At 47.2% G+C, this 25951-nt stretch overlaps 1 protein-coding gene across 15 annotated transcripts in view; it reads right to left on the minus strand.

Moving 5' to 3' along the window:
- The window catches only part of CABIN1 (calcineurin binding protein 1), a 161899-nt gene that overhangs the window by 107505 nt on the left and 28443 nt on the right, over positions 1 to 25951 (minus strand). For 12 of the 15 annotated variants that reach the window (XM_054239499.2, XM_078336377.1, XM_035267530.3 and 9 more), the window contains 12 exons: positions 25708 to 25888; positions 19915 to 20044; positions 18154 to 18303; positions 14434 to 14720; positions 13256 to 13424; positions 10544 to 10680; positions 9743 to 9960; positions 7998 to 8076; positions 6849 to 7036; positions 5911 to 6063; positions 4460 to 4654; positions 147 to 389 (listed from right to left, as the gene is read on the minus strand). In XM_054239499.2, coding sequence (XP_054095474.2) covers positions 147 to 389; positions 4460 to 4654; positions 5911 to 6063; positions 6849 to 7036; positions 7998 to 8076; positions 9743 to 9960; positions 10544 to 10680; positions 13256 to 13424; positions 14434 to 14720; positions 18154 to 18303; positions 19915 to 20044; positions 25708 to 25888 — 2130 coding nt within the window. The remainder of the gene's footprint in view (positions 1 to 146; positions 390 to 4459; positions 4655 to 5910; positions 6064 to 6848; positions 7037 to 7997; positions 8077 to 9742; positions 9961 to 10543; positions 10681 to 13255; positions 13425 to 14433; positions 14721 to 18153; positions 18304 to 19914; positions 20045 to 25707; positions 25889 to 25951) is intronic. The other 3 variants (XM_054239497.2, XM_078336360.1, XM_078336367.1) reach the window with 1 other exon arrangement.

Consider the following 25951-nt stretch of genomic DNA (forward strand, 5'->3'; position numbering starts at 1 on the left):
CTCAGAGGCCAAAAGTTCCAGCCAAAGAAGCCATCATGACCCCTTTGGGTGTCTAATTAGCAGTGAAAGCTATGACCTACTGAAGAAGAGGGACATCAGAGAGACATCCCTGCTGGGGCAGGGCAGGGTGAGGAGTCAGGGCTTACCTGGATGAGGTTGTTGGTGAGCCGTATAAGGTCAGTGGTAGAAGATGATTCCTTCAGGATGCTGCCACTGCTGTCTGCAGAGAGGGCCTGCTCAATGCCCATCAGCAGTTGGGTCACTGTGGCCACCCACTCCTCCTTGGCTGCAGCCTCACTTGAGTTCACCATCTGCTGGACAGCCTCGTTCAGGGCCACGTCGGAACACTCGAAACACTGCCGGTAGTCCTTCAGCCGGATCAAGGAGTCCTAGCACGGAAAGGAGCCAGGTGGAAGTGCACAGTGAGCTCAGTACATCTGCCCAGTGCCTCGGGCCCGAGCAAGAACTGAAGAAAAACAGATAAGGAGCAGCAAAAGAAAGGGAAGCATGAGCCCCAGCACAGCATAGGCCTCATGCAGCCCAGAGGCGCCTGGAGGGGGGCAGTCTGTTGGCCTGTGTGCAATGGCAGCAGAGAATGCCACCAGCCAGGAAGCTTTCAGAAAGGCTTCACCTCTGTATCTCACCTTCCCCATTTATAAAGTGGGGATGCTGGGAATGAGGCTACAGACACAGCCAAGGTCAGACAGGGACCCCAACATCTATCAGCTCTCCTCAGAGCCACTGTGCCCATCTAGTGCCAGGGGTCTGGGAGGGGTTCAGCAGGGAAGGGGCAGACTACCAAGGAGGGACTATCTCAGCGGAGGAGGGCCTCGGCTGAGGCTACAACAGGGGGCAACTGGCCAGGCAATGCTAAAGTCATTCTGTAAGCCCCTCTTCCCAGGTGCTCTGGTGCTTCTCCGCAGAGAGGGCCAATGTATAAGCCATTTGAGCCTGGGCCACCACATCATCCCCTCAGAGGCACCGTGGGCATTAAATGAGCTGATGTCCATATTACACTTAGCACAGTGCCTGGCACATGGAAGAGCTCTCAGAACACCACACTGAACTGTTACATCTATTTTAAAAGCTTCTCTTTGGAGGCCATCGCTTTTTGCAAAGCTCCTTTTTCTTCTTGCCCTAGAATACGACCCATTTAAACGCCTGGGATCTCTCTTTCATCACTGTGCCGATGCATGGGGAAACACAGCTTGTCTGTGAATTCACAGATCTGGTGGGCCACTTGTTACGTCCACAGGAAGCACCTGCTGCCCAGTGCCCCATTGGGCCCTAACCTCGCCACAGCTCAGGCTCAGCAGCAGCTTCTCCCAACCTTGACATGTGCAGCTGCCACTCTCTGAGGTGACATCGACAGGTGTGGAGTCAAATACTTGAAACTGCCTTTGGAACGTGGTGCAATATCTGAACACATATCAAAACCTCCCCCGATGTATAAACCATGATTTCCAGGAAAATGGTGCCTGTGTTTCTTTAGAAAAAGCCAGCACCCTTTACCAGGAGGCCCCTGCAGTGTAAGGGTGCCTATGGTGTGCTGACACGGGGGTCCAAAGCCTGAGCTGATACCTCCTGGTTAAAATACCCAACATGAGAGCCAGAGGATTATTTTCCAGCATGACAGAGACTATTAAGTGCAACCAGAGTCACTGTGAAAGTCAAGAACAAGACAAGGACCTGCCAATGGTGCTCTAAAATATGACATAATCTCCAGGGCTCAAGGCCAGAAAGAGCAAAAATGCAGAATAAACACCAACAAATGAGGAGACCAAATTACAATCGACTGTGGGCAACACAATCATCTAACCAAACACAATAAAACAAGCCAGACAGAAAATAACAGGAAATAAGCGAAGCACCTAGACTCAAACACAAAAAAATCAACAGGACTCCTATAAGCCAGCAATGTAGGAATACCTGGAAAAGATAAGGAACAACAAAAAAATTATGCTCAATATAGCAACCAAAAATATTAAGGACTAAGCAACTCAACAAGATGCAAACTGTCCAATTATACTGAAGAACATAATAGGCAGCTTGTCTAAACTGGGAGAAAGCTCCACCACACACATACAGGAGAGGATCCCAAGTTCAATGTCCCAAGTGAGAAAAGCTAAATGATCAAAATGCAAAACATAAAACATTAACACTGCTGGAATAAAACAAAAGCAAATTTTCTTTTTATCTGTTGATGGGTCTCTTGTCTGTCCCCTCTAGTACATGGGCTACCTCAGAGTAGCCTTCCTCTCGGCCCAGTGCCAGGTACCCCATAAAAGCTTGAGCCATGTGTTTGAAATAAGTGGATGAATATTTCTCCACTCTTGGAAAGACTGTCTAAGCATAAGGAACAAAAATGACAATTAACAATGAACAAAATCACACATGTATAAAAACATCAAAAGATTTGACAGCATAAAAATTCAGAACTTGTATAAATGGCAAGAAAAACCATTAAAAGCTGCAATTTAAGAGCAAACAACTAGGAAAAAATATTTGCAAGATTTGTTGAAAAAAAGATTACTATCTTTAATATGCAAAAAGCACTCCAAATCAATAAGAAAACACTCTCAATTCAAAACTGAGCAATAATCAGGAGTCCTTAATTCACAAAAAGCAGGAGCTTCCACAGCACTCAGCCCAGACCTCAGGCACAGCCCTTATCACAGCTTAGTGTCCGGCCAAGCAGCAGCTCCTGCCCCATCAATGGGGCATCCTGCTACATCCAGCTGTTCTAGAAGACAATAAGAGCAAGACAAGATCTGAGCATTGAGGCCATCTTACGGAGGCAGAGACTGCTGGCCTCTCCCACTTTCTCACACCCAGTGCCTTTGTTGGTATACTGACTGTCCCTCCCACACACAGCCATGCTGGGCCACTTTGCAGTCTGCCAGGTAACTGAGGTCACACACATCTCATCCCGTGATCTTGGCTTGGGCCCAAATGACCTCCTCTGCCAGGAGCTGGAGCCTCCTTCCCTCCTGCTTCCCCAAACCAACTCTTTTCTCCCCTTTCCCCAGGAATGAGCTGCTTCCATTTGTTCCCACAGTCACAACTCTTAACTATTCCCAGTTCAAGAATGTTAATGATTAAAATGCTTCATGGAATCTGTGCAAAAAGCCTGGGAGAAGACTGGACTCTTTCCAAACTGAAGGGGAAGTACCTAATAAGATAATAAACACAATGTGATTAGTAGGATGAAACATAAGGGACCAGGACTCAATGCCGCTAAGCATATTTTATGTATTACCTTCCATGTTTATCTTGGTGTCAACTCAACCCTCCTGAGAATGGTGGCAATGATGACAGCAGTACCTCCACAGCACCTGCTAGTGCCAGGCATGCTGCCAACACACATTAACTTGTGTAATCCTTACAACAGGACTCTGAGCTAAGGACATTGGTCATCCCCATCCTAGAGATGAGGAACTGAGCTCAGAGAGGTTGAGTAACTGACCAGCACCCGGCACCGAGCACCCAGCACCCAGAGGTTGAGTAACTGCACTTCCTGGCAGGCTCCTAATAAGGGTTTACCTCCTGCGGAACAGAAGAACAGAAAGATTCAGGAGAGCACATGAGGCTTCAAACACAAGGCTACTGTTCTTGTTCTTCAACTACATGGGTCTTTATTTTATCTTGATTTTAAAATATCACAGTGTACAGATATTTTCGCCACTTTTATATTTACCCAATAGTTAACTTAAAAAGCAATACAAAGCCGGGCATGGTGGCTCATGCCTATAATCCCAGAACTTTGGGAGGTGGGCAGATCACCTGAGGTTGGGAGTTTGAGACCAGCCTGACTGACCAACATGGAGAAACCCCATCTCTACTAAAAGTACAATTAGCCAGGTGTGGTAGTACATGCCTGTAATTCCAACTACTTGGGAGGCTGAGGCAGAAGAATCACTTGAACCTGGGAGGTGGAGGTTGCTGTGAGCCAAGATTATGCCATTGCACTCCAACCTGGGCATGGTGACACATGCCTGTAATCCCAGCTACTTGGGAGGCTGAGGTAGGAGAAATGCTTGAACCCGGGAGGTGGAGGTTGCACCAAGATGGTGCCATTGCACTCCAGCCTGGGCAACAAGAGTGAAACTCAGTCTCAAAAAAAACAAAACAAAAGCAAAAAAACAGGTGGATGGACAGATTAGACAGATGATAACCTGACGATTCTTCCTTCCTCCTCTGCCATGCAGAAGTTCTGAGTCAAGTGTGGGGCTCACCCTGAGCCATGCAAAACCCTAGAACCTGCAGTCCTTGGTTCTAACTTTCCCCTAGTCTTGACCAGATTTTCTGACTAACATCTTCCTGGGGGCTTAGTGGTTTTGGCATCCACTTTCTTCTAGCTATGTGTTCTCAAGAACTAACACACAGCCTTCAGAAAATAAACACAAACAAGAAAGGAAAGAAGGTGCAAGCGGGTGTGAGGGACACTGGCAGCACACACCTGCAGCAGAAGCAGCTGGGCTGGCCTCTCAGGAATGGAAGTCATAAACTCCAGGTGTTTGGCCCGGTCAAACCCACTGGTGCACAAAGTAGGGCGGAGCAGATGCACAACAGCCTTGTAGTCGCCTGCTTCGTACAGCCGCTGAATCTCCTCCAGGGACTGGCACCGCTCCAGTGACTTCAGGTTCTTATCAATCTGAAAACAGCCCGGAAACGCTGTATGAGGGTAAACCCCTCGCCCCTGCCCCACTGAATCTGGCCAGTGTTTGCTTTTATCAGACTCAGATGAGGAGGATAAAAATTAGACTATGTCCTGGCCAAAAAAAAAATTAGACTCCTCCTCACACATCAGTGTTTTCACTAAATGTATATGTTAAAAGTTCTTCTATTAATGGCAAGGCATCCAATTCTTTAAAAAACAAGCACATCAAAAACCAAAAACTACCCAGAAGCAGAGGAATTCCAGGAAAGCATCTGCCAAGACAGTTGGATAGCCTTGTGGTCACAGTTCAGTGAACCAGTCTTGTAGCACCACGGAACATCAGGCTGTCAGACTCAGCAAGCCTGGATCAGAGGTTGCCACATGCTGCATGTAGGACCTGATGAGGCCCTGGCATGTAGACAGTCCTGTACCTGTACTTGTGTCTGAAACAACTCTAGGAGAGTCTGAAGGCCACTTTCAGCCAATGTGGATATGTCACAGATGCAAAACTACAGCAGGATCTGACGCTGCACAATGAAAAAAGTGGCACCTGGGTGGAATCTGGCAAATACACCACACACTGCTGACCCATGGCCAGCCCAATACTGGTTTGCTCCAGCTGATATTTCCTTCCAGTTCCACTGGGGTGGCTGCCACACATAGCCAGGACAGCAGAGCAATGACCACTTCTAAATTGTGCTGGTGAGAGCTCCCACACCTGCTTTCCACCAGGGGTCTGCAGTACCCTAGTGTGCTAGAGAAGCCTTTCCCAGGCCTCTCCTGTCTTCCCACCAGGGGCCCTGCTCAGCATGTGGGAAGCTCTCCTGTTCCTCAGAAACAGGTCAGGCCTGGGCTAACTATGCCAAATCAGAAATCTTTGACTAAGAAAACACCATATAAAACCTTTCAGCCAAGCACGGTGGCTCACGCCTGTAATCCCAGCACTTTGGGAGACCAAGGTGGGTGGATCACCTGAGGTCAGGAGTTCAGGACCAGCCTGGCCAATATAATAAAACCCACCTCTACTAAAAATACAAAAAATTAGCCAGGCATAGTGGCAAGCACCTATAATCCCAGCTACTTGGGAGGCTGAGGCAGGACAATCGCTTGAACCCTGGAGGCAGAGGTTGCAGTGAGCCGAGATTGTGCCATTACACTCCAGCCCAGGTGACAAGAGTGAAACTCCATCTCAGGGAGGGGAGGGGAAGGAGAACAAACAAACAAACAAACAAAAACTCACTCTCACTTACCTCTTCCAAGGAAACCACAGAGTCGTTATGGAGGTTGGGCAGCCGGATGACAATGTCTCTTCGCTCAGCCCCTGCCTCAGCCTGGATGGTGGTAGAACTCTGGAGCATTTCTGTGCAGATGTCATAGTTCTCCAGGGCCTGCTCCATGTCTCCCTGATCAGAAGGTGAACAGTTCGGGGGACAGAAGCAGAAGACTATGATGAGCCAGATGACTTACACCCTTGATCTCATTAGACTGTGGAGGCCACGAGGGCAGGGTTTTTACCAATTACTGCTGTACCCACTAAGAAAATCCTGGCATGTAGCTCAGGCTCTGTAAATACTTGTTGACTGAATGAACAATCCATATCAACTCTGTGAGGGGAGGTATCATAAACCCCATGTTGCAGACGAAAACACTGAGGACACTTGAGCAGAGTCAGAATTAGGAGCTAGGCCTGTACTAATTCCAGAACTAATGTTCTTCACATCAAACAGTGACTAAATGGTCCCTGGCAATCCCCTGACTCATTTTACCACAGTGCACCAGGTACCACCATGTTCACGGTGCTAGGTAGCAGCCAATCTATCCTGGCCTTCTAGACCAGGCTCTAAGGAGAAACTTTCCCAGAACTTTCACAAGACAAGTGAATAATTCCCTTCTAGAAAGCTCTCTATCTGTTCATTCATTTGCTTAGACTCTCTCAGGAAAACATAAGCAAAGGGTCAAGATGCCAAGGCAATCTTGAGTGGGGGACTACAGAGGCAGGGTAGGTGCCTTCTAGAGCTCTGTGGTTATGCTGAAGATCTTTACAGGCTGGTATCATGCTTGGAGGTCTAAGATGCTGAGAATTCCCTACTGTATCTCACTGACACACACACTCTCAACATGGTCAGTTTTCTGCCCAACTTGCTGGGTGTCAGGGCATGCCCGCCAAGCAGCTGACCATGGAACTGACCTGCAGTGCCAGGAAGCGAGCCTTCAGCCAGTAAACACGGACCACAAACTCGAGCCAACCATCCCCGAACAGGTCGCGCTGAGATGAGGCAAATGACAGCTGTAGGAGGTCACCGAGGCAGTGGGTCCCTGGGAAGTCAGGTCCAAATCTGCCATTCACCACACCAGCAGGGCAGTTCCGAGGAGAAACTGAAAACCATTAGGCCAACAAGTCAACTTCATGTGTAGCATCCAAATGCCATTCTGCTTCTCAGAAATTGCCCTTAGCCCTAACCATACCACCCTATCTTCAGAGGTACCCTGGAGCCCTCAGTGCCCTACAGCTCCCTGAGTGGCAGGCATCAGAGAGGCTGGACCAGTTAAAACAAAGACATGCAGAGAGCCCCCAAGAGTCAGGGGCAAGGGGAAGTAATTTTGTAGACAGTATTGAGCGTATCTACATTCCACCAGGTGGTGGTTTAAAAGTCAGAATGAAGCTGGACCCAGTGGCTCAGGCCTTTAATCCCAGCACTTTGGGAGGCTGAGGTGGGTGGATTACTTGAGGTCAGGAGCTCAAGACCAACCTGGCCAACATAGTGAAACTCCATCTCTACCAAAAAATACAAAAATTAGCCAGACATGGTGGCATATGCCTGTAGTCCCAGCTCCTTGGGAGGCTGAGGTGGAAGAATTGCTTGAGCCTGGGAGGTGGAGGTTGCAGTGGGCCAAGATCATGCCACTGTATTCTAGCCTGGGTGACAGAGCAAGACTCTGTCTCAAAAAAAAAAAAAAAAAAAAAGAGAGAGAGAGAGAGAGAGAGAGAGAGAGAGAGAGAGAGAGAGAGAGAGAACACAATCCATATTACCAGGAAAATTACTGAAGCTACATAAAGCACTGCATTGAACAGTCACACCAAAACTGAGATCCCATTTCCTTCAATCTCGTGTAACAGCAAAAGCAAGCAGGTGGCTCCCTCTTGGGGCTTAGCTACTGCTAACCACTTCTTGAGTGTCCAGGAGATTTCCCTGGAACCCTGACAAGCCAACCCAAAAAATGTGCCTACTGCAGATGTAAGTCTAAATGTCATGACTCGGTCTCCCAACTTCAGCTTTCTCCCAGCTGCTGGGGGTTCAGAAATTAGCCTGGCCACAGAACATATAATGCCTCCTACCTGCAGAGCTTCTACCTTTGGTCAGCAGCCACTGGTCCAGCTGGAGCTCCATGCAGGAGAGAGACATCAGCATCATGTCCTGCAGGACAGGCATAGGAAGGCCAGGAACAATATCACAAAGCCTCTTCACAGTGTGGGGGGTTGGGGAGGGTGGAAGGAAACCAAACTAAACTTTTTGATAAAAATATTATTCTTTCTACCCACTTGCCATTTCATATTTCGTAAGTGATAATGAGTGTCTACTCGCCAGGACATAAAAAGAGGCACATGGATCTGTGTTGGAACAAGACTTGGGAAGGGCTGGGAGACCTGTCTTCAGAGTTCTTGTCCTGTGGAAGAGGCAGCCCTGTTACCTGCCAAGTGCTGGGCCAGACACTGCATCCAAATTACAGTACTCAACCCCTAAAAGTTCTGAGCAGCTGGTATACCATTCCCAGAGCACTTGAGGAAGCTGAAGCTCAGCGATGAGATGGCACTTGCCCAGTGGACACAGCTGGAAGGTGACCATCAGACTACTTTGCCTGGGGATCAAAGCCCTGGTTCCTCCTGCTATTCCACAACTGCCCCAGGGGAGCATGGCCTGGTAGGCAGAAGCTGCCAGTAGGTAGTCCCAACGTATCCTAGTGGAGGGTGCCCAGCAAGGGATGGCTGACCTACAAGCTCCTCTACCTTCTGTGCTCTCAGTCAGAAAGACCACCAGGCAGCCCTGAATGCTCCCAGTGCTCCTGCTTCAGCATTCGGTTTCCCACCTCCAACAGTAGGGGTCCAGAGCACCCTGTGTTCCCTAGAGCTCCAGGAGGCACCATGTGGAAGAGGCTGGGGTGTGGAATGCAGGGAGACAAGGCTCAGTGAGGCTAAGCCCCCTACTGCTGGCGGCCCCCAACGCTTCTCTAAGCACCATACTTAGCTTTTGCTTTCTGTTTTTTTAAGTGTTAAAAGTCACAGGCCAGGCATGATGGCTCGTGCCTGTAATCCAGTGCTTTGGGATGCCAAGGCATTAGGATCACTTGAGCCCAGGAGTTCAAGACCAGCTTGGGCAACATGGCAAGACTGCATCATAACATCGTAACATAGCGAGACCCCCTATCTCTACAAAACAAAACAAATTTAAATATTAACTGGGTGTGGTGGTATAAGGCTGTAATCCCAGCTACTCAGGAGGCTGAGGTGGGAGGATTACCCGAGCCTAGGAGTTTGAAGCTGCAGTGAGCAGTGTTGCCACTGCACTCCGGCCTGGGCAACACAGCAAGACACTGTCTCAAACAACAACAAAAACCACAGTCACAGTCCCTGGCACCTCAAACAAACCAAATGTTTCCCTTCCCTCCAACTTCTCCTGAGGAGCCTTCCTCTGTCTCAGTAAACAACCCGAGAAGCCCTCCCCATGTCTCTCATTCCCTCACACATCCCATGTCTGGTTCATCCTGTCAGCTCTGCAACCACAATCCAGCACCCCACTATTTCCACTGGGTCTCAGCCACTGCTCACCTGGCATGGCGGCAGCCTCTTTACAGCCCCCTGAGCCCACTCTCTCCCCCAAGTCTATCCTCCACTCAGCCATCAGGGAGCTTTCTAGGCACAAACCAGGTTCAGTGACTTCCTGCTTCAATACCACAAAAGCCCAGGTTCCAGGCCTACAAACAGATGCAGCCAAACACAACAGCAGTCCCTCACCCATGTAAGATCCTTGTCCCCATGCCATGGTACAAGTTCAATACCAGCCCTTGAGATGCTCCCCCACCAACCTTGATGTGCTTGTTGCTGCAGTCCCTCAGCAGCGGGTTGGGCAGGCTGGTGCTGTGCCTCCTCCAGCTGTGGTAGACACTGAGCACGACCTCCGCCAGGCCTGGAGGCCACCTTAGCAAGAATTTGTGACCCATGCCTTTCAGGTAGCGCATCATCAGCTCCAGGATGCCCCCGTTGGTTAGGTTCTCCAGCAGGAATTCATGTACGTCCTGCTTCTCTGCCCAGGGAGCAAGAACAACCTGACTTGAATAATGAGGATCTTCCATGCCAGGGTCTCCCATTTTCTTTGGGACATTAAAAACTATTCCTTCCCTCTACCATCTGATGCAGGTGGACACAATACCACATTGTGGTGCTGAGATCAGGCTACTGGGTTCAGTGTCTGGCTCCAGTCCTCAGCAGCTATGATCGAGCCTCTCTGAATCTCCATATCTAAGGTGGACATCAAATGGCGGCACCTCTGAGTGCTGCCACATGCACTAATCTCACTCAACAGTTATACACTGATATACGCTCAACACTCAATGGATGTATGTATGTGCTGATATACATCCAATTTGCAAAGTGAAGCCTCTGTATTCAGCCATAAGAAAGCACATCAATTATGAGCCTGGACATTTCAGAAGACCTCTCAGCTGACCACAGGGCTCAGGTCTAAGACTAATCCAGGCAGACTCTTGGCCACACTAAAAAACACCTCAGAACCATTTATAGAACACCTCAGAACAAAACATAGGCAGGTTATAGGATAGTGGAAAGTAGAATTCCCAAAGTCAATGGTCACACTGCTCAATTCCTACCAGATTCCATGAACGTGGCTGAGTCAAATGACAGTCTATGAGGCCCAATACTTGGAAAGCTTTCCAGTTTGGCTTCTGACTGGACTTCATAGTTATTAAAGGAATCATCTTCCTCCTCAGGGTCCAGCTTTCTTAACCTGCATGTAATATGCCAAAATCACAAAGTCACAACACATGTTCTGACACAGCATCCTGTTAGAGAAACTAAATCTGAGCCAGGAAAAAGGTGGCTAAAATAAGTGGGTGGTGGGGTGCAGAACCCAGGCCTCCAGGAGGCTCTGCCTCTCTCCAGGTCTTCATGAGCTAGCATTTGGTCTGCATCCTCACTTATTCATTTATCTCATCAACAGATGATTACTGAACACCAACCATGTGCCAGGCACTGTGCTAGGCACTGAATACAGCAGACCTAAGTGGGGTAGATCCTGCCTGCAGTAAGCTTACCCTCTAGAGAGATACAGCCAATAAGCAGATACACAAAGCAGATACCCCTGGGAGGGTCCCAGGGAAATCTTCAAATAAGAACCAATCACAACAGAGTGCTTGAGACTATGGGGTCAAAGCACTGCTTTAGAGACCAGGGTCAGAGAAAGTCTTTGAGAGGGGATGATGTTCATGCTGACACTGGAGGAGAAGGGCTGGCGATGTAAAGATGCAGGACAAGGACAGGTACAAAGGCATAGGCCAGAAGAGCACCTAGTATGTTCTAGGACCTCATGGGAGTCCAACAAGTAGGGAGGAAAGCGGATGGATAGGTGAGAGTCTGAACTTGGTCCTTCCATAGCTCCTCACAAAGCTGTGGGTGGGCCGAGTCTTAAGACTGGGGACACCTCTCCTGGTGGGCACCATTCTTTCAATCCTCCCAAGGTCCTCCTCCCAAGGACCCATTTCAGCCAATCTTGTGGTGTTCCCTCAACCCAGAACCCCTATAGCATAAACACTCAGGGCACTTGTGAATGTCTTCATTCACATATTGCACATACTCCCAGGGCAACTCCATCAGTAAGGCTACCATGCTACACTTGCCTAACCATTCAAAGAAGCAGACACTAAGCTGAGTGTGGTTGCTCATGCCTGTAATCCCAACATTTTGGGAGGTGGAGGCAGGAAGATGGCTTAGGGCTAGGAGTTCCAGATCAGCCTAGGCAATATACAAGGCCTCATCTCTACAAAAAACAAGAAATAAAATTAGCTGGGCATGATGGTGTGCACCTGCAGTCCTAGCTACTCAGCAGGATCCCTCAAGCCCAGGAGTTCAAGGCTGCAATGAGCTATGATTGTGCTACTGCACTCCAGCCTAGGCAACAGAGGAAGACCCCATCTCTAACACAAGTAAACAGCAAAGGAGCAGACACCAAACCACAAAGGAAACCAACAACCAAAATAAAGACAAGAAAGTATAAACCATTCCAGGTGAATGGGACTAGGGAACAAGACCTTGGAGTAAAAAGCAGGGTTAAGGGGAATATGGGGTCACTCAAATCTCTTGGCACCATGAACCAAAGCACAATCCTGCAGCATTTCAAAGGGAAACTTTCTCCTGGTGTCACATCTTAAGAAAAATTCTTAAGACATTTTTCTGTGGTGCAGAAAGCACCACAGCCCCATTTTGGTCCTACATAAAGTACTGAGAACAATCATTATTTATAAGCATTTCACCTTCACCTCAGAAAAACAACAAATGAAGAAAATCAGGAATCTTGCTGTAAAATAAATTTACAATCCATCTAAAGCTTCTGGCTTCTCCACCACTTTTATGTTGTTACCACTGAAATAACCTGTCATGAGATAGAACAACAGCTAGTTTAACTTCTGTTTAAAGATGGCATATTGAACACACATGGTTAGCTCTCAAACTCCACTCCAGTAACCATGAAGGAGTAAAAAAGGTATAAACTCACAAAGACAGAAGATAGGGGAGGACACCCCAGCAGACAAAAAATCCAACTGTTAGAAGGCAGATGGTCCAGGGCAAATGAAGAATGGTGTCTGCCAAGAGAGGCCTCTCCACTCAGGTAAGGGAGGAGGAAGGGGAGTATTAAGAAACCAACACACTGGCACCATAAAATCCAGAAAGGCTCAAACATTGAGGACCCTAAAGCCTCTGAAGGAGGTGAGCAGCAAGGACAAAAAGCAGAAGGACTGGTGAAAACCTAAGTAAGTAGCACTGGGGACCAAGTCCCTCCCAGCTCTGGGGAGCCTGGTACCTGCTTGTCCCCTAGGCTCCTGAGAAGCACTAAGAACGAGTAAAACCCAGGAATACTTCACAAGCTCCTCCTCTACCTTATCAGAATGCAAGAGAATTCTGCTGAGCATGAAACATATCAAGTAGACACACTCCCTGAAAGCAAGAGGAAGTTCCCTTCCATGAGGTTTTCAGGGCATCTGCATCCAGGGCACAGTACCCCTCTGCCTTCAGCAACAAGTAGGTGTTTTGTAAATACACAGGAACATGAGCATGTTGCTTCTAGCTCTCAAAAGATGAGTAAGTCACAGCTCCTACCTTCAGGAATTTCAGAGGTTGGGAGAAGCAAGAAAAATCCAAGATCCCACTCCAGAGAGATTTGTGCTTCAGATATCTGCACAGATGTTATGGGAACACAAAGGAGGAGTCCAGAGAAGAGGGTGGCAATGGAATGAGAAATGTTGTTGATGGTATATGCTGAAGGTCTGTGGGTTTGTTTCCACCAATCAGAAAAAAATACACAGTACCTGGATGGCAAGAACTTCATCAGAAGCTCCTGGAAGTCTACTTTCTCTTCTTTTTTGCACTTGGTGTTTCGGACACGGGCAGACCGCCGCTTTGCTGTTTCTCCACTCTCTTCTGAAATCTTCTTCCGTTTTACCCCTTTCTTGGATTTATCTACCCCAGAAATATCACCTTCACAAAGAATGCAAATCAAAATCTTACACAGTGGCCGGGGTGAAAAAATGCACTACATAACCATATCAATCTCCCTCTTTTATAAATCTACTGGCATTAAACTCTTTGACATTCAAAAAAATCTTCCATTTCTTCTTCAACAACAAAGAATCCTGAGTAAAATTAATTTTAAACCCCTTAACTCTCATACCTTTCTTGACTTCACAGGACCCACAAGCCAGATTTCAAGATTATTTTCCACAGCTACAAAGCAAGCAACACCCTTACCCTCCCACCCCTACACAGGTCAGCTGAACTTCAGGGTCTCACCTGGAACGCAAAGAGTGAGTGGCTCTGACCCCACCCAGGATCCCCTGAACACTCAGTAATATAAGAGCAAAAGAATTGTGTGAACTATGCAGACAACAGAAGAATGTCATGTATGATTCAATAAAAAAGAAACAACCACGTACATGTTCATTCAGAAACTCCTATATCTGCCAGATATTATTTCTTTTCAGTGACATAGAAATCAAGAAAAGGCTTGGGAGATTTTGTCAAAATTTTTTGACAACTCTAGCAATAATAAAAATCAATAAAACATATACATGTTAGTTGGTGACTTTGCTGACTTTGTTTTCTAAGATCAAAGAACTCAGGATGTACACAGTCAGCAAGAGAGCAGGACCAGCAGATGGGACCTCTGTCAGCTTCCACATCGCAAGTGGGTAAGTGACCTTCATGCCAGAATGTGGCAGCCAGGCACTAAATGGTCCTGGGGGAACTAACAAAGAGCAGGAGCTGCAGCTCTGATTCCCCCTCCCTTCACTGCAGGGACTTCGGAGCTGAAGTGGCCCTGACAGGCAGTGTCCCTGTGAGCAGGCCGAGGTGCTCCTGTAGTGCTGGGGCTCCTACTTCCACTTGAGTCATGAGCACCAGCATGACCCTTCTCTCTAGAGAGGCAGGGTTCCCCAACGGTCTCATTCCTGCTGGGCTAAGTAAACGGGGTCTCATGGGGCCTGCTTACCCACAGAAGCACCTGTCTCCAACAGACCAGGACTGTGCAGTGGGAAGCTGGCTGTGGCCACAGAGGTGTAGGAGACCACGGGCTCCGCGACAGCCACAGCTGGGTTGGCTCTGACAGTGCTTGGCTGGATCACGTTAACTGGTGTCACCACCACGGAGGATGCAAGAGGCTGGCTGGGGTCCTGGTAGTCCGACAGGTCAATCCTCTTGCCAAGACTGGGACGTGGGGGCTCGCAGGTGGTGAGATGGTTGTACATGGCCAGCAAGCTCTCTCCAAGGCACTTCCACCTGAAGGGAGAGGGCCACCACACCTGATCAGCACCCTGTCAAAGGAGTGCTCTAAGCATAGGGCCAAATGGCCTGCCTGTACGGTGGCAGCTCTGCCATGGGGGTGAGGGAGGTAATTAAGGTTGCATCATTGTCATAACTGATGAAATCTTGAGTCTAACACAGCTTAACTGAAGGTGCAGCAGCCAAAGCTGGAGCAGGGCCTGGCATCCACCTGCCCCTCACTGTAGCAGAAGCCCCAGGAGCGTCTTGGGAGATTTACCTTCCTGGGGAGGTAAAATCTTTAAAACACTTGGGGCATTTCTCTGCTGTCACTAATCTGTTTTATGCAGAGACCTGCAAACAGGGATACAGTCTATAAGACCTTGGACCAAGGGCAAGGCCTGTTGGGAGTAGCATCTCAGTGGATTACCAAATGAGCTAGAGCCTGCTGGATGGCAACAGGAGATTGTTATGTGTTTTGTTGTGGTATGGTGTGGCGTGTTACATTGCGTGCTGTCTATCGTTTTGCATTTTACATTCTGTGTTGTGTGTTCTTTCTTGGACACAAGGTTGTGTGTTGTCTACTATGCTGTGTGGTATGCTATGATGTATGAATTTATCCATTCCTTAATGGCTTCTAATGCCTCAGGCTAAAGACCAACTGCTCAGCTTGGCTTCATGGTGCTGCACAGCCTTGTCTCACACCACCCCCTGCACTCCTGCTACATTAGCTCTCTTTCAGTTCCTTAAACAACAAAATCACACTCTCATATCCCATGGGGCCTTTAAGCAGGCTTCCCTCTCCCCAGATGCAACGTCCCCCCCCACAGCACAACTCTCTGCCTAACCAATTCCTGTGCTTCAGTCAGACCCCAGCTCCAGCACCCAGCCTTCCCTGACCCCTAGAGCAGCAGGAACCTTGTTCAGAGGCCCTCAAGCACTGCGCTTCTCTCTTCACAGCCCCCATCAGCTTAAGGCATGTGCACCCTTCTCTGGGTGACTGACTACCCGTGGGATCACTTGCAACAAGGGACCAGGCCCTGCCACACTGTGCCCCCAGCACAGAGCACAGTGCTCTGCAGAGAGCTGGCACCCAGAAAATGTTGAGAAAGGAATAAAGGGACAGTGCTTCAGGCTGGGCACAGTGGCTTACACCTGTAATCCCAGCACTTTGAGAAGCCGAGGCGGCAGATCACCTGAGGTCAGGAATTCAAGACCAGCCTGACCAACATGGTGAAACCCCATCTCTACTAAAAATACCAAAAATTACCCAGGAGTGGTGGTACATGTCTGTAATCCTGGTTATGGGAGGATGAGGCAGGAGAATCACTTGAACCTGGGAGGCAGAGGTTGCAGTGAACCAAGACAGTACCCCTCTACTACAGTCTGGGTAACAGAGCGAGACCCTGTCTCAAGGGGAGGAAAAAAAAAAAAACAAGGACAGGGCTTTAAAATCCAGAATCTGAAAATGGAGGCTCCCAGAACTGGAAGGGATTTCTTCTTTTTCCTGCCTTCAGTTAGTGTTACATTTAGACAGAAAGAATTTGCTCACTGGCAGGGTTGTGTCAAATGCCTTAAATACACCAACTTCCCTTCTCGTGCCTTGCTCTTGCTCATGCCTACTAGGCACTGAAGAAACCAGGGTGGTAAACTGTGCCCTGCAACACATTATTATTATTTGAGATGGAGTCTTGCTCTGTCACCCAGGCTGGAGCACAGTGGCGCCATCACAGCTCACTGCAGCCTTGACTTCCCAGGCTCAAACAATCCTCCCTGTCAGCCTCCAGAGTAGCTGGAACTACAGGTGTGTGCCACCACATCTGGCTAATTTTGTTTATTTTTGTAGAGATGAAGTCTTACTATGTTGCCCAAGCTGGTCTTGAATTATTGACTCAAGTGATCCTCCTGTCTCAGCCTCCCAAAGTACTGGGATTACAGGCATGAGTCACCATGCCTGGCTGGCTTTCACATGTTTAAAGTGTTGTTAAAAAAAAAAAAAAAAAGGAAAGAATATGCAACTTAAATTGTACATGGCCCACAAACAATAGTATGTTTACTATCCAGCCCTTTAAAGGGAAAGTTTTGCTGACCCCTGGAATAGATGAAGATTATTATAAAAGATTCATGTCCTCTGCTACCAGAGAGGGAATCTACACTCTTCCTTTAATAACCAAATCCCAAATTTAACTACTGAGCCTAACTCCTTCTGCTTCTACTTAGCTCTCCCCTATACCATGGAGGGTGGCCACAATGCCAGTTCCTAGCCCTCTCTTCTCCAGTCACATTACCACAATCCCTTCTAGTGTTCTCAGGCCTTTTCCTCCTTCACTGTAACAGGGAGGCACCCCAAGGCCCTTCCAAAACCCCAACCCTCTATAGCTGGGGAGTACACACTCAGATGGGAGGAGGACCCTAATCCAGACAAAATACAAGAAAGGACACCTGACAGGAGTCCTAGAGCAGCCTGAAGAACAGCCCTTTCTTGCTGGCCATCTCGGTACTCGGGTGTGGAAATATTTCTGGGAAATTCCACATGCTGAAACTCACAGCCAGCCATAATAATATGGATCAGAGCCAGCCCTTCCTGAGTGGGTGCTATGTGCTGCCTCTGTGCTAGCCTCTACACATTCTATTTCATTACCATGACAACTCTACAAGAGAGATGTTGCTCTTCCCATTGCTAGGGAGTGGCTCCTAATATCCCTAGAGTCTTCCAATTAATAGCATTAGGAGTGTCAGGACTGGACCTAGGTCAGGTCGGTCTGATCCAGGCAGGAACTGCCTCAGAGTAAGCAGGCAGGGGTGGAAGGAGGTATTGGGGAGCAGAAATGGAATGCTACTGCTAAGTCATGCTAAACTTAAAGATTCAATGTCAGAATTTTAAATACAGGAATTGAATTCCAGAACTCACTAAGAGACTAAACTACTCCAGATCCAGGGAACAGCCAATACCGATTTGCCCTTCCTGGAGAAAGAGAGACTCACATCATGGGGCTTGCAAGGACTACACTGAGGCCCATCTTGCAGGGGTCCCCATGTGACCCTAGAAGGAAAACATGGAGGACTTGAGAGCAGGAAAGCCCAGACTATTTCTGGGCTCCCCATTTAACTGCTCTGGGCATTAGTTTCCTCCTGGCAAATGTTAGTTTCTGTTTCCCTTCCAAGTAGGGCGGGCTGAGAGGAGACTTACAGGAATGTGGCAGGTGGCTGGGGTCAATAACAGCAACAGCAAAAAGGGACTGAGATTGGATGTACTTGAGAGAGAGCTGACTTGCTTCTTAGTAATCAAGTAAGCATGCACCTCTAACCATTTGGCCACTGTGTACCCAGCCCCCATCCATACCACCAACCCATGGTAAAGCCTCAAGGTCTATCCCTCCTGTGCAGGGTAGTATTCCATACCAGGGCCTACTGGAAGAACCAGCATTCCCAGAGACACTAGTCAACCTACGTGAAGAAGGGAATGGGCTGCACCAGTTTCAGGTCCGGCTCCTTCTCCCGAACGATCAGCGCTTGCCTCTTTTTCCGCAGTCCCAGGGCCTCATCTACAATGGCCTGTGTCTCAGCCGCACTCACCGATACATCATGAATCGACATGTCACTAAAAGCATGTGAGACAGGGAGAAATTACAATGTTATGAACTAGAACTGAGGCTGAAATTTTACATACAAAGATGTATTTAGGGTAATACCTTTTAATGAGTATTGTCTCCTCCTACAAATAAAATAACCACTTGAGTCTGACCTGGGTAGGGCAGTAAATAGCCTTTTTAATACCCACATACACTAGAAATGACTGATATTCTTTGTTCCTTTGACAATTCAAAACTGGGCAGAGAAAGGGTTTTCATATGTATTAACGGTATCACAGTAATATCTGAAAAGCCACAGAAAAATAAAATCTTTCTCTCAATTATTATTAGAAAATCTTAAAAGAATTTATCCCATACTGCCCATGCCAACAAAAAGTCATCAGACAGGTGAAGCTCACCAAAGTGTGTCATGACCCCCAAATACAGAAAGGGCAGGTTCTTGGAGGCCCCAGGTGTCCTCCCACAAACACACTTCTGAGGTGACCCAACAGCACCTGCCCTCCTGCCCAGACTGTCCTGGTACTTCCCAGCAAGGTTACACCTCACAGCTACTCACGAATTTATCTGTTTCATGTGCTTGGCATCTGTCTCCCCCTAGAAGGTTAGCTCCCTCATGACAGATGTTCCCTCGGCTCCTATCTCTGTCAACAGGTAGTTCCCTCCGGAGAGGCACAGGTTCACAGATAAATCACTGCTAACGAACCCCTACAGGTATGTTCCAGGGCCAAGGAAGACCAGAGAGCAGGAGTTGGCTTGACTAGAGGGCTGCGGGGGAGGGGCAGCTAGAGCTCAGAAAGCAACAGAGAGGTGACCTGAGAGTGGGCACGTGAAACAGATTAAGTTCATAAGTGAGCAGCTCTGAGGTGTAGCCCTGCTGGCAGGCATCAGGACAGTCTGGGCAGGAGGGGCAGGTATTGTTGGGTCACCTCAGAAGTGTGTCTGTGGGAAGACATCTGGTAAAGGAGGGGCAATGGCAGGACAGGTAGAGAGGTGGGAAAAGGGCATGACAATTTAGAGCACAGTGGGAGCCAGGGTAGGAGATAGGATGACACACAATGGAATCACGCCTGGAAACTGCCAGGGACTTGGGGCAGTCTTAACAAAAGGAGCTAAAAGGGAAAAGCAGGAGGTGAGGTGGGAGATCAAGGGAGTCAGGCTGCAAATAACCTCTTGGGTAATGCAACTGTGCATGAGGTGTATCCTGGAGGCAAGGCAGGGGTGGCACATGATCAGAGGCATGTTTGGGACACTGAACTTTGAGCAGTACTGGGGACAAAACCCCGGGAAGCGAAAAGGCAGGAGGCAAGCTGGGCAGCCAGGCATCCAGAGGAGACACAGCAAAACAGAAAGCTGGCCAAGCATCCAGAGAGGTGTGCATCAGAGGTGGGCATCAGGAGAAGTGGGCAGCCTGAGGAGGCCTTGCCAAGATTAGGTACAGGTGGGTGATCAACAAGGCAGCCCAAGGTCAGTTCACTAGATGAGGGGCTGCAGCAGGGCATGGTGCCCCAGAGCACAAGGGCTCCATCCATGGGACCTGAGAGGAGAATGAGTTATGCTCCTGACCTTCACCAGCCACATAGGAGGGCATGCACACATGCATGGAAAGAGGCAGGACTTACCATTTGAGGAACATTCTGAGAGAGTCCTTCCGGAGACAAGGCTGCTCCTCAAAAATCTTCTCCTTGAGGACCAGCCCTTTGCTGTATTGGCAATCCTTCTCCAAAGCTTTGCAGATGAAGTACAGACATGCTGGCAAGGAAAGAAACAGTTTATGACTTCTGAGACCACACTGAGAAGCTCTGGCCTTGCCAGTTAGCATTAGGGAAATATTCCCACTCCTAGAATCAATGAAATGCCTGGTAAACAATAATGAGATACCACTTTAACTAATTAAGTTAGGTCAATAATAAGACCCAGAGTAGATGGGTACTGCAAAGTGAGCAGGCCCAAAGCTTCTGGCAGAGGACAGACCATAGGATCTTTTTGGAGGGCCATAGGCATTACACACAGATCCTCGACCCAGCAATCCCACTTCCAGGAACTACTGCAAAAATCCAACAGCACTCACAGTGATTATCTATTGGCTAACCGGAAAACAGCCCTCAAAACATCTGGAAATAGTCAGGCGCAGAGCTCACGCCTATAATCCCATTACTCTAGAGGCCAAGTTGGGCAGATTGCTTGAGCCCAGGAGTTGGAGCCCAGCCGGGGAAACAAGATGAAACCCCATCTCTACAAAAAATACAAAAATTAGTCAGGCATGTTGGTGTACACCTGTAGTATCAGCTACTCAGGACATTGAGGTGGAAGAATCGCTTGAGCCGAGGAGGTCGAGGCTACAGTGAGCCATGACTGTACCACTGTACTCTAGCCTGGGCAACAGAGTGAGACCCTGTCTCAAGGGAAAAAAAAAAAAATCTCAAAACCACTCTGTCCCACCATGGCACCTGGTTAAGTAAAATATGTCCAATCCACACAATTGGTTGCGAAGTAGCCACTAAACAGATGATCGAGGAATATGCTTACTGTCCAGAAATAAGGCCAAGATACAGCATTGGGAAGAAGCAGGGCACAAAAGAGGTCAAATAGTGTGGCTTCACTATACACATAAAACGGACTGAATTTTGCTTACTTGTATTTTCCAATTTTCCTTTTTTTTAAAAAAAAACCTATTATTAAAATTATTGCCTACAATTTAAAACATGTACATAGTTCATGTTAATGTAATAATGAGCCTCCTCAAGTCATTTATCTGGAAAGCCTGTGCTAACTCCAGCTCCTTCAGGAATGGAGACAGTAACAGGTAAACACACACAAAAAAGTGGGTTGGCATGGATTCACAAAGCAGAACTATGATATAAATTATGAAAGCCTTCAGCACGTGTAATTGGGAATAGTCCAGGTCTCACTAGCAAACACACGGAGAAACAGCACAATGCAGCAGGGTGCCAGCTCTGCCCGGACACTGGAACCACTATCATGTCCTGCCCAGCTTCTCAGTTTGGTGCAGGTGGACTGCAAGTCACTCCTATCAAGAATAACTAGAAAATGAAGTACCTAGGAGAAGCAACTCACAGAGAAAAGCCAAACCAGAAGGAGAAATCTGGGCATGGAAGCCTGGGAGAGGAGGAAGTGATGCCCTTCTAGTATGATTGGCAGGAGAGAGCAGACTAGCCACGATGTTCAGCAGGGGCCACACACCCCAAAGCACACAAAGGCTGTGCAGTCTGTGAGCAGGGAGAAGTCTGTGCAATCCCAGCACAGCCCAAGCTGCTCAATAGATGGTCCAAAGATGCCTGCCTCAGACAAATAAGGGATATGATTTCTCCGAGACCACATGAAACCTGAAGGGTAGCCATCAGTGACTTCCAGAGAGAAAACCCAGGAGGCACTGAGCACTTGGATGATGTTGGTTCTCAGCAGGCACATTAACTGTGGTAAGCTAAACTCACTAGCCACCCTACAGTACTGCAGAGGGAAGACCTGGAAAATCTCAGAACAAGAGACAGTCGGCAGGCCTTAACCCAGCAGCAGCCCTGCCTAATCATCTCAAGTACATAAAATGCCACTGAAAGTCAATTTAACATACTGCTTTTACTTTTTTGGTTTAAATGACTGTCAAATCTATCAGGGCTCTCACAGATATATGTATCAGTTCAGTCTCTGTTATGATTAATTGTATCTGTTTAACCAGGCTACAGGGTATCTAGACTTTGGTCAAGTATTATTTTGGGTCTGTCTGTGATTGGGTGTGTCTTTGCATGAGATTAACACTTACATCAGTAGACTGAGTAAAGCAGATTGCTCTCCCTAATGAGGGAGGGCCTCATCCAATCAGTTGAAGGCCTGAACGGAACAAAAGGCTGCCCTTCACCTAAGTTAAGAGAATTTTTCTGCCTGACTGCCTTTGAACTGGGACATTGGGGTTTTTTCCTACCTTCTCACTAAATCCAAAACATCAGCTCTTCCTGGGCCTGCCATCCTACAGACTAAAACTATACCATCAATTCTCCTGGTTCTCAGGCCTTTGAACTTAGACTGGAAAACTTGGACTGGAACTATATACACCATCACTCCTGGGTCTGCAGCTTGCTGAATCACCTGAGAATCTTGAACTTGTCAGCTACCAATACCACATGAGCCAATTCCTTACATCTATTTCTATTTATGTGTATACATGCTATTGGTTCTGTTTCTCTGGAGAACCCTAATACAATACTCCAACCCAAATCTTCCCACAAAGACTTAAGTTTAACAAGCATCTCCTACAATGAGAGAGGGTGCAAAGAACTAAAGAAGTCAGTGGAGGAAGGAAGGCTGAACCCCAAAGATGGTCCCAAACTGTGGGAGGAGCATCCAACAAGAGACTAAAAGTCTCCAGGAGAAGAAACTGCTAGAGTCAAAACACTGCTCTGTAGAACTATTATATTCTGCTGGTGGAAGCGAAAAGAGGGGCAACCTACAGAATGAGTGCTTATGTTCACTGAAAGACATATACAAGAATGTTCTTAGCAGGTTATGATTCAGAATCCAAATCTGGAAATAACCCAAATGTCCATGCACAGAATGGCTACATTGTGTAAATGCATATAATAATGACTACACAAAAGTAACAAAGACCTAATGACTGCTACGCCCCACATGGGTGCGCTCACAGGCAGAATGACAAGCAAAAGGGGCCAGGCTGAGGAAAGCACACGCTTCCTGACTCTACCTAGAGAAAGTTCAACAACAGGCAAAGTTCATCTTTGGTGACAAAAAGGAGAAAGCAAGGTCACCTTAGGATGTTGTAAAAAGTAGAAGGGACCCAAAGTAACCTGCCTTTGGGGGTGCTGCACATGTTTTGTATCTAGACATGTTTTCACATATACAAACTGACAGGTCTCAGATTCATACACCTTATTGTACATATGTTTTGCCTCAATTAAAAAGATTTGAAAAGTGGTTATGGAGAATAAGAACTGGAGGTGGGAAGGCTGAGCAAGGCCTCGTCTATCTCAACACATTCTTTCGTGTTCCTATTTGTCTTTTTAAAAGGAAGAGAAAAAAAAAAAAAGGACTCTCCAACCTCCAGAACTGACAGAAATAAATTATTGTTTAAGCTACCAGTCTATCATATTTTGTTATAGTAGTATGAACTAACTAAGACAGAAAGTGGTACCAACAAGTGGGCTCTGTCGTAACAAGTACCTAAAAATGTGGAAACAATTATTTTAAATTTTCTTTAGAGACCAGGGTCTTGCTCTGTAGCCCAGGCTGGCGTGCAGTGGCACAATCATGGCTCATTGTAACCTCTAAATCTTGGGCTTGGGTGATCCAAGTAGCTGGGACTACAGGTGTACACCACCACACCTAGCTAATTTAAAAAAAAAATTATTTTTAAATGGGGTCTCACTATGTTGCCCAGGCTGTTCTTGAATTTCTGGGCTCAAGTGATCCTCCCATCTTAGCCTCCTAGAGTGCTGGGACTACAGGCATGAGCTACCATGTCTGGTGTTGAAAAGAGCTTTAGAACTGAGTACAGGCTTAAAGAGGTTTGAGGTATATGCCAGAAAAAGTAAATACTGGTAAGTAGGGATTGTTAAAGGTGATTCTGATGAGGGCTCAGAAAGAAAAAAGAAGAGCTACAGAAGGCTTCTCTCTTCCCAGAGAATAATCATGTACAGAACATTGGTAGAAATATGAACATTCAAGGCAATTCTGCTGAGCTCACAAATGGAAATAATGAACATGTGATTGGACAATGAAGAAAAGCTGATGCTTGCTGTAAAGTAGCAAAGCACTTGGCTGAATTATGACTATGTTCTCGTGTTTTGTGGAAGGTAGAACTTGTAAGCAATGAAACTGGGTATTTTGCTGAGACTTCAAAGCAAATCATTAAAGCCATGGCCCAGTTCCTCTTGGCTGCTTATAGTGAAATCCTAGAATAGAGAAAAGAAGAAGGCATTGTTAAGCAAAAAGGAACCAGAACTTAAAGATTTAGAAAATTCTGTCTATCCATATTGCAAAAATTGAGAAAGTTTGTTCTGAGAACACTGTGGATGTGGTTGGCCAACAATTTGCTTATAAAAGCAGTGTGAGCATGAACCACAGACTTAATCAGGTACCTCAGCAGAAGCCAGAAAGGTAAGATTATACCAGCAGAAACACTGTCAGTTGGGACTCATGGGAACAGAAAAAATGATAAAGAATGAAAGGAAGCCAAGAATATGTGTTATTCTTCAAGGAAAGGGAAGAAGAATCTCAAAGGTGATTCAAAGATGATCTGAGCTGCCACTTCCACCACAGACCAAGAGGCTAGGACTAGTTTCTTAAAGGCTGGGGCCAGTGCTCCAGTTTGCATAGGCCAGGATGTCTCAACCTAGTATCTTAGGGATGGAGCCCTTGCCAAGCCAAAAGGGTGGGGCTTGTCCCTCCACCTACCTGCATGAAGGTGATGTTGCCTCCTCAGCGGGCATCAAGGGCAGAGCATCAGATCAAAGATATTTATTCCTGAGACTTAGGACCTCAAATTTGCCTTGCTAAATTTGTTAAGTTTTGGGACCCATCACCCTTTCCTGCTATTCTATTTCTCCCTATTGGAATGGAAACGTCCTTCCTATATCTGTCCCACCATTATATTTTGGAAGCACATAATTTATCGGGATTCACAAGTTCACAAGTGGAGAGGAATTTTGTCTCAGGACAAATTGTACCTCAAGTCTTACCCACATCTAATTTAGATAATATTTTTGTTTTGTTTTGGAGACAGGGTCTCACTGTGCCACCCAGACAGGAGTGCGGTATTACAACCTCGACTCACTGCAGCCTCAACCTCCCAGGCTGAAGCAGTCCTCCCACCTCAGCCTCCTGAGCAGCTAGGATGACAGTCATGCACCAGTGCGAACCTGGTTAATTTTTGTATTTTTTGAAGAGAAGGGTTTCACCATGTTGCCCAGGCTGGTCTCAAACTCCTGGGCTCAAGTGATCTGCCTACCTTAGCCTCCTAAAGTGCTGGGATTATGGGCGTAAACCGACATACCCAGCCAGCCAGTTTCTGCTGTTTAAGCCACTTAATCTATGGTACTTTTTTTTGGCAGCCCAAACAGACTAAGACACACAGAATGAGATACTGTAGGGATGAAATCAGCCATTCCTTCTGTCAAACAAAACCTTGCAAAGCAAAAAAAAAAAAAGAAATTAGCTAAAAGAAAAATCCTTCAGAAAACATGCTATTTCATTACTACAAGGCATTTAACAAATCAAGAAAGAGATGCAGAATAAAGCAGAAATCTAAAAACATTTCCATTCTCCCTGACAGTCAGGCAAAGCCCTTCAATGTTAACTTTGGCTTTCAGTTTACCCAAACTACCTTTCCTCCTCAGTTCCAAAAACTACTGGCACATGGAAGAAGGCATCAAAGCATGACTTACTTGTGTAATCACTAAGGGTGTACAGGACAGTGATTAGGTTATCCAAACAGGGCCAGTGGTCAGGATTGCACCGCAGCCCTTCCTCAAAAGCATGGCGAGCCAGGGGGATCCGGATAAGCCTCAGGGCCACATGTCCAATCTTATACCAGAGGTTGACGTCTGTAGAGTCCAGCATCACTGCCTGGAAGCAACACAGCAGAGGACACGTGTGCACACACGCACGCACACACACACACACACACAC

Source organism: Callithrix jacchus, chromosome 1 (genome assembly GCF_049354715.1).
Source record: "Callithrix jacchus isolate 240 chromosome 1, calJac240_pri, whole genome shotgun sequence".
NCBI classification, from domain to species: Eukaryota; Metazoa; Chordata; class Mammalia; order Primates; family Cebidae; genus Callithrix; species Callithrix jacchus.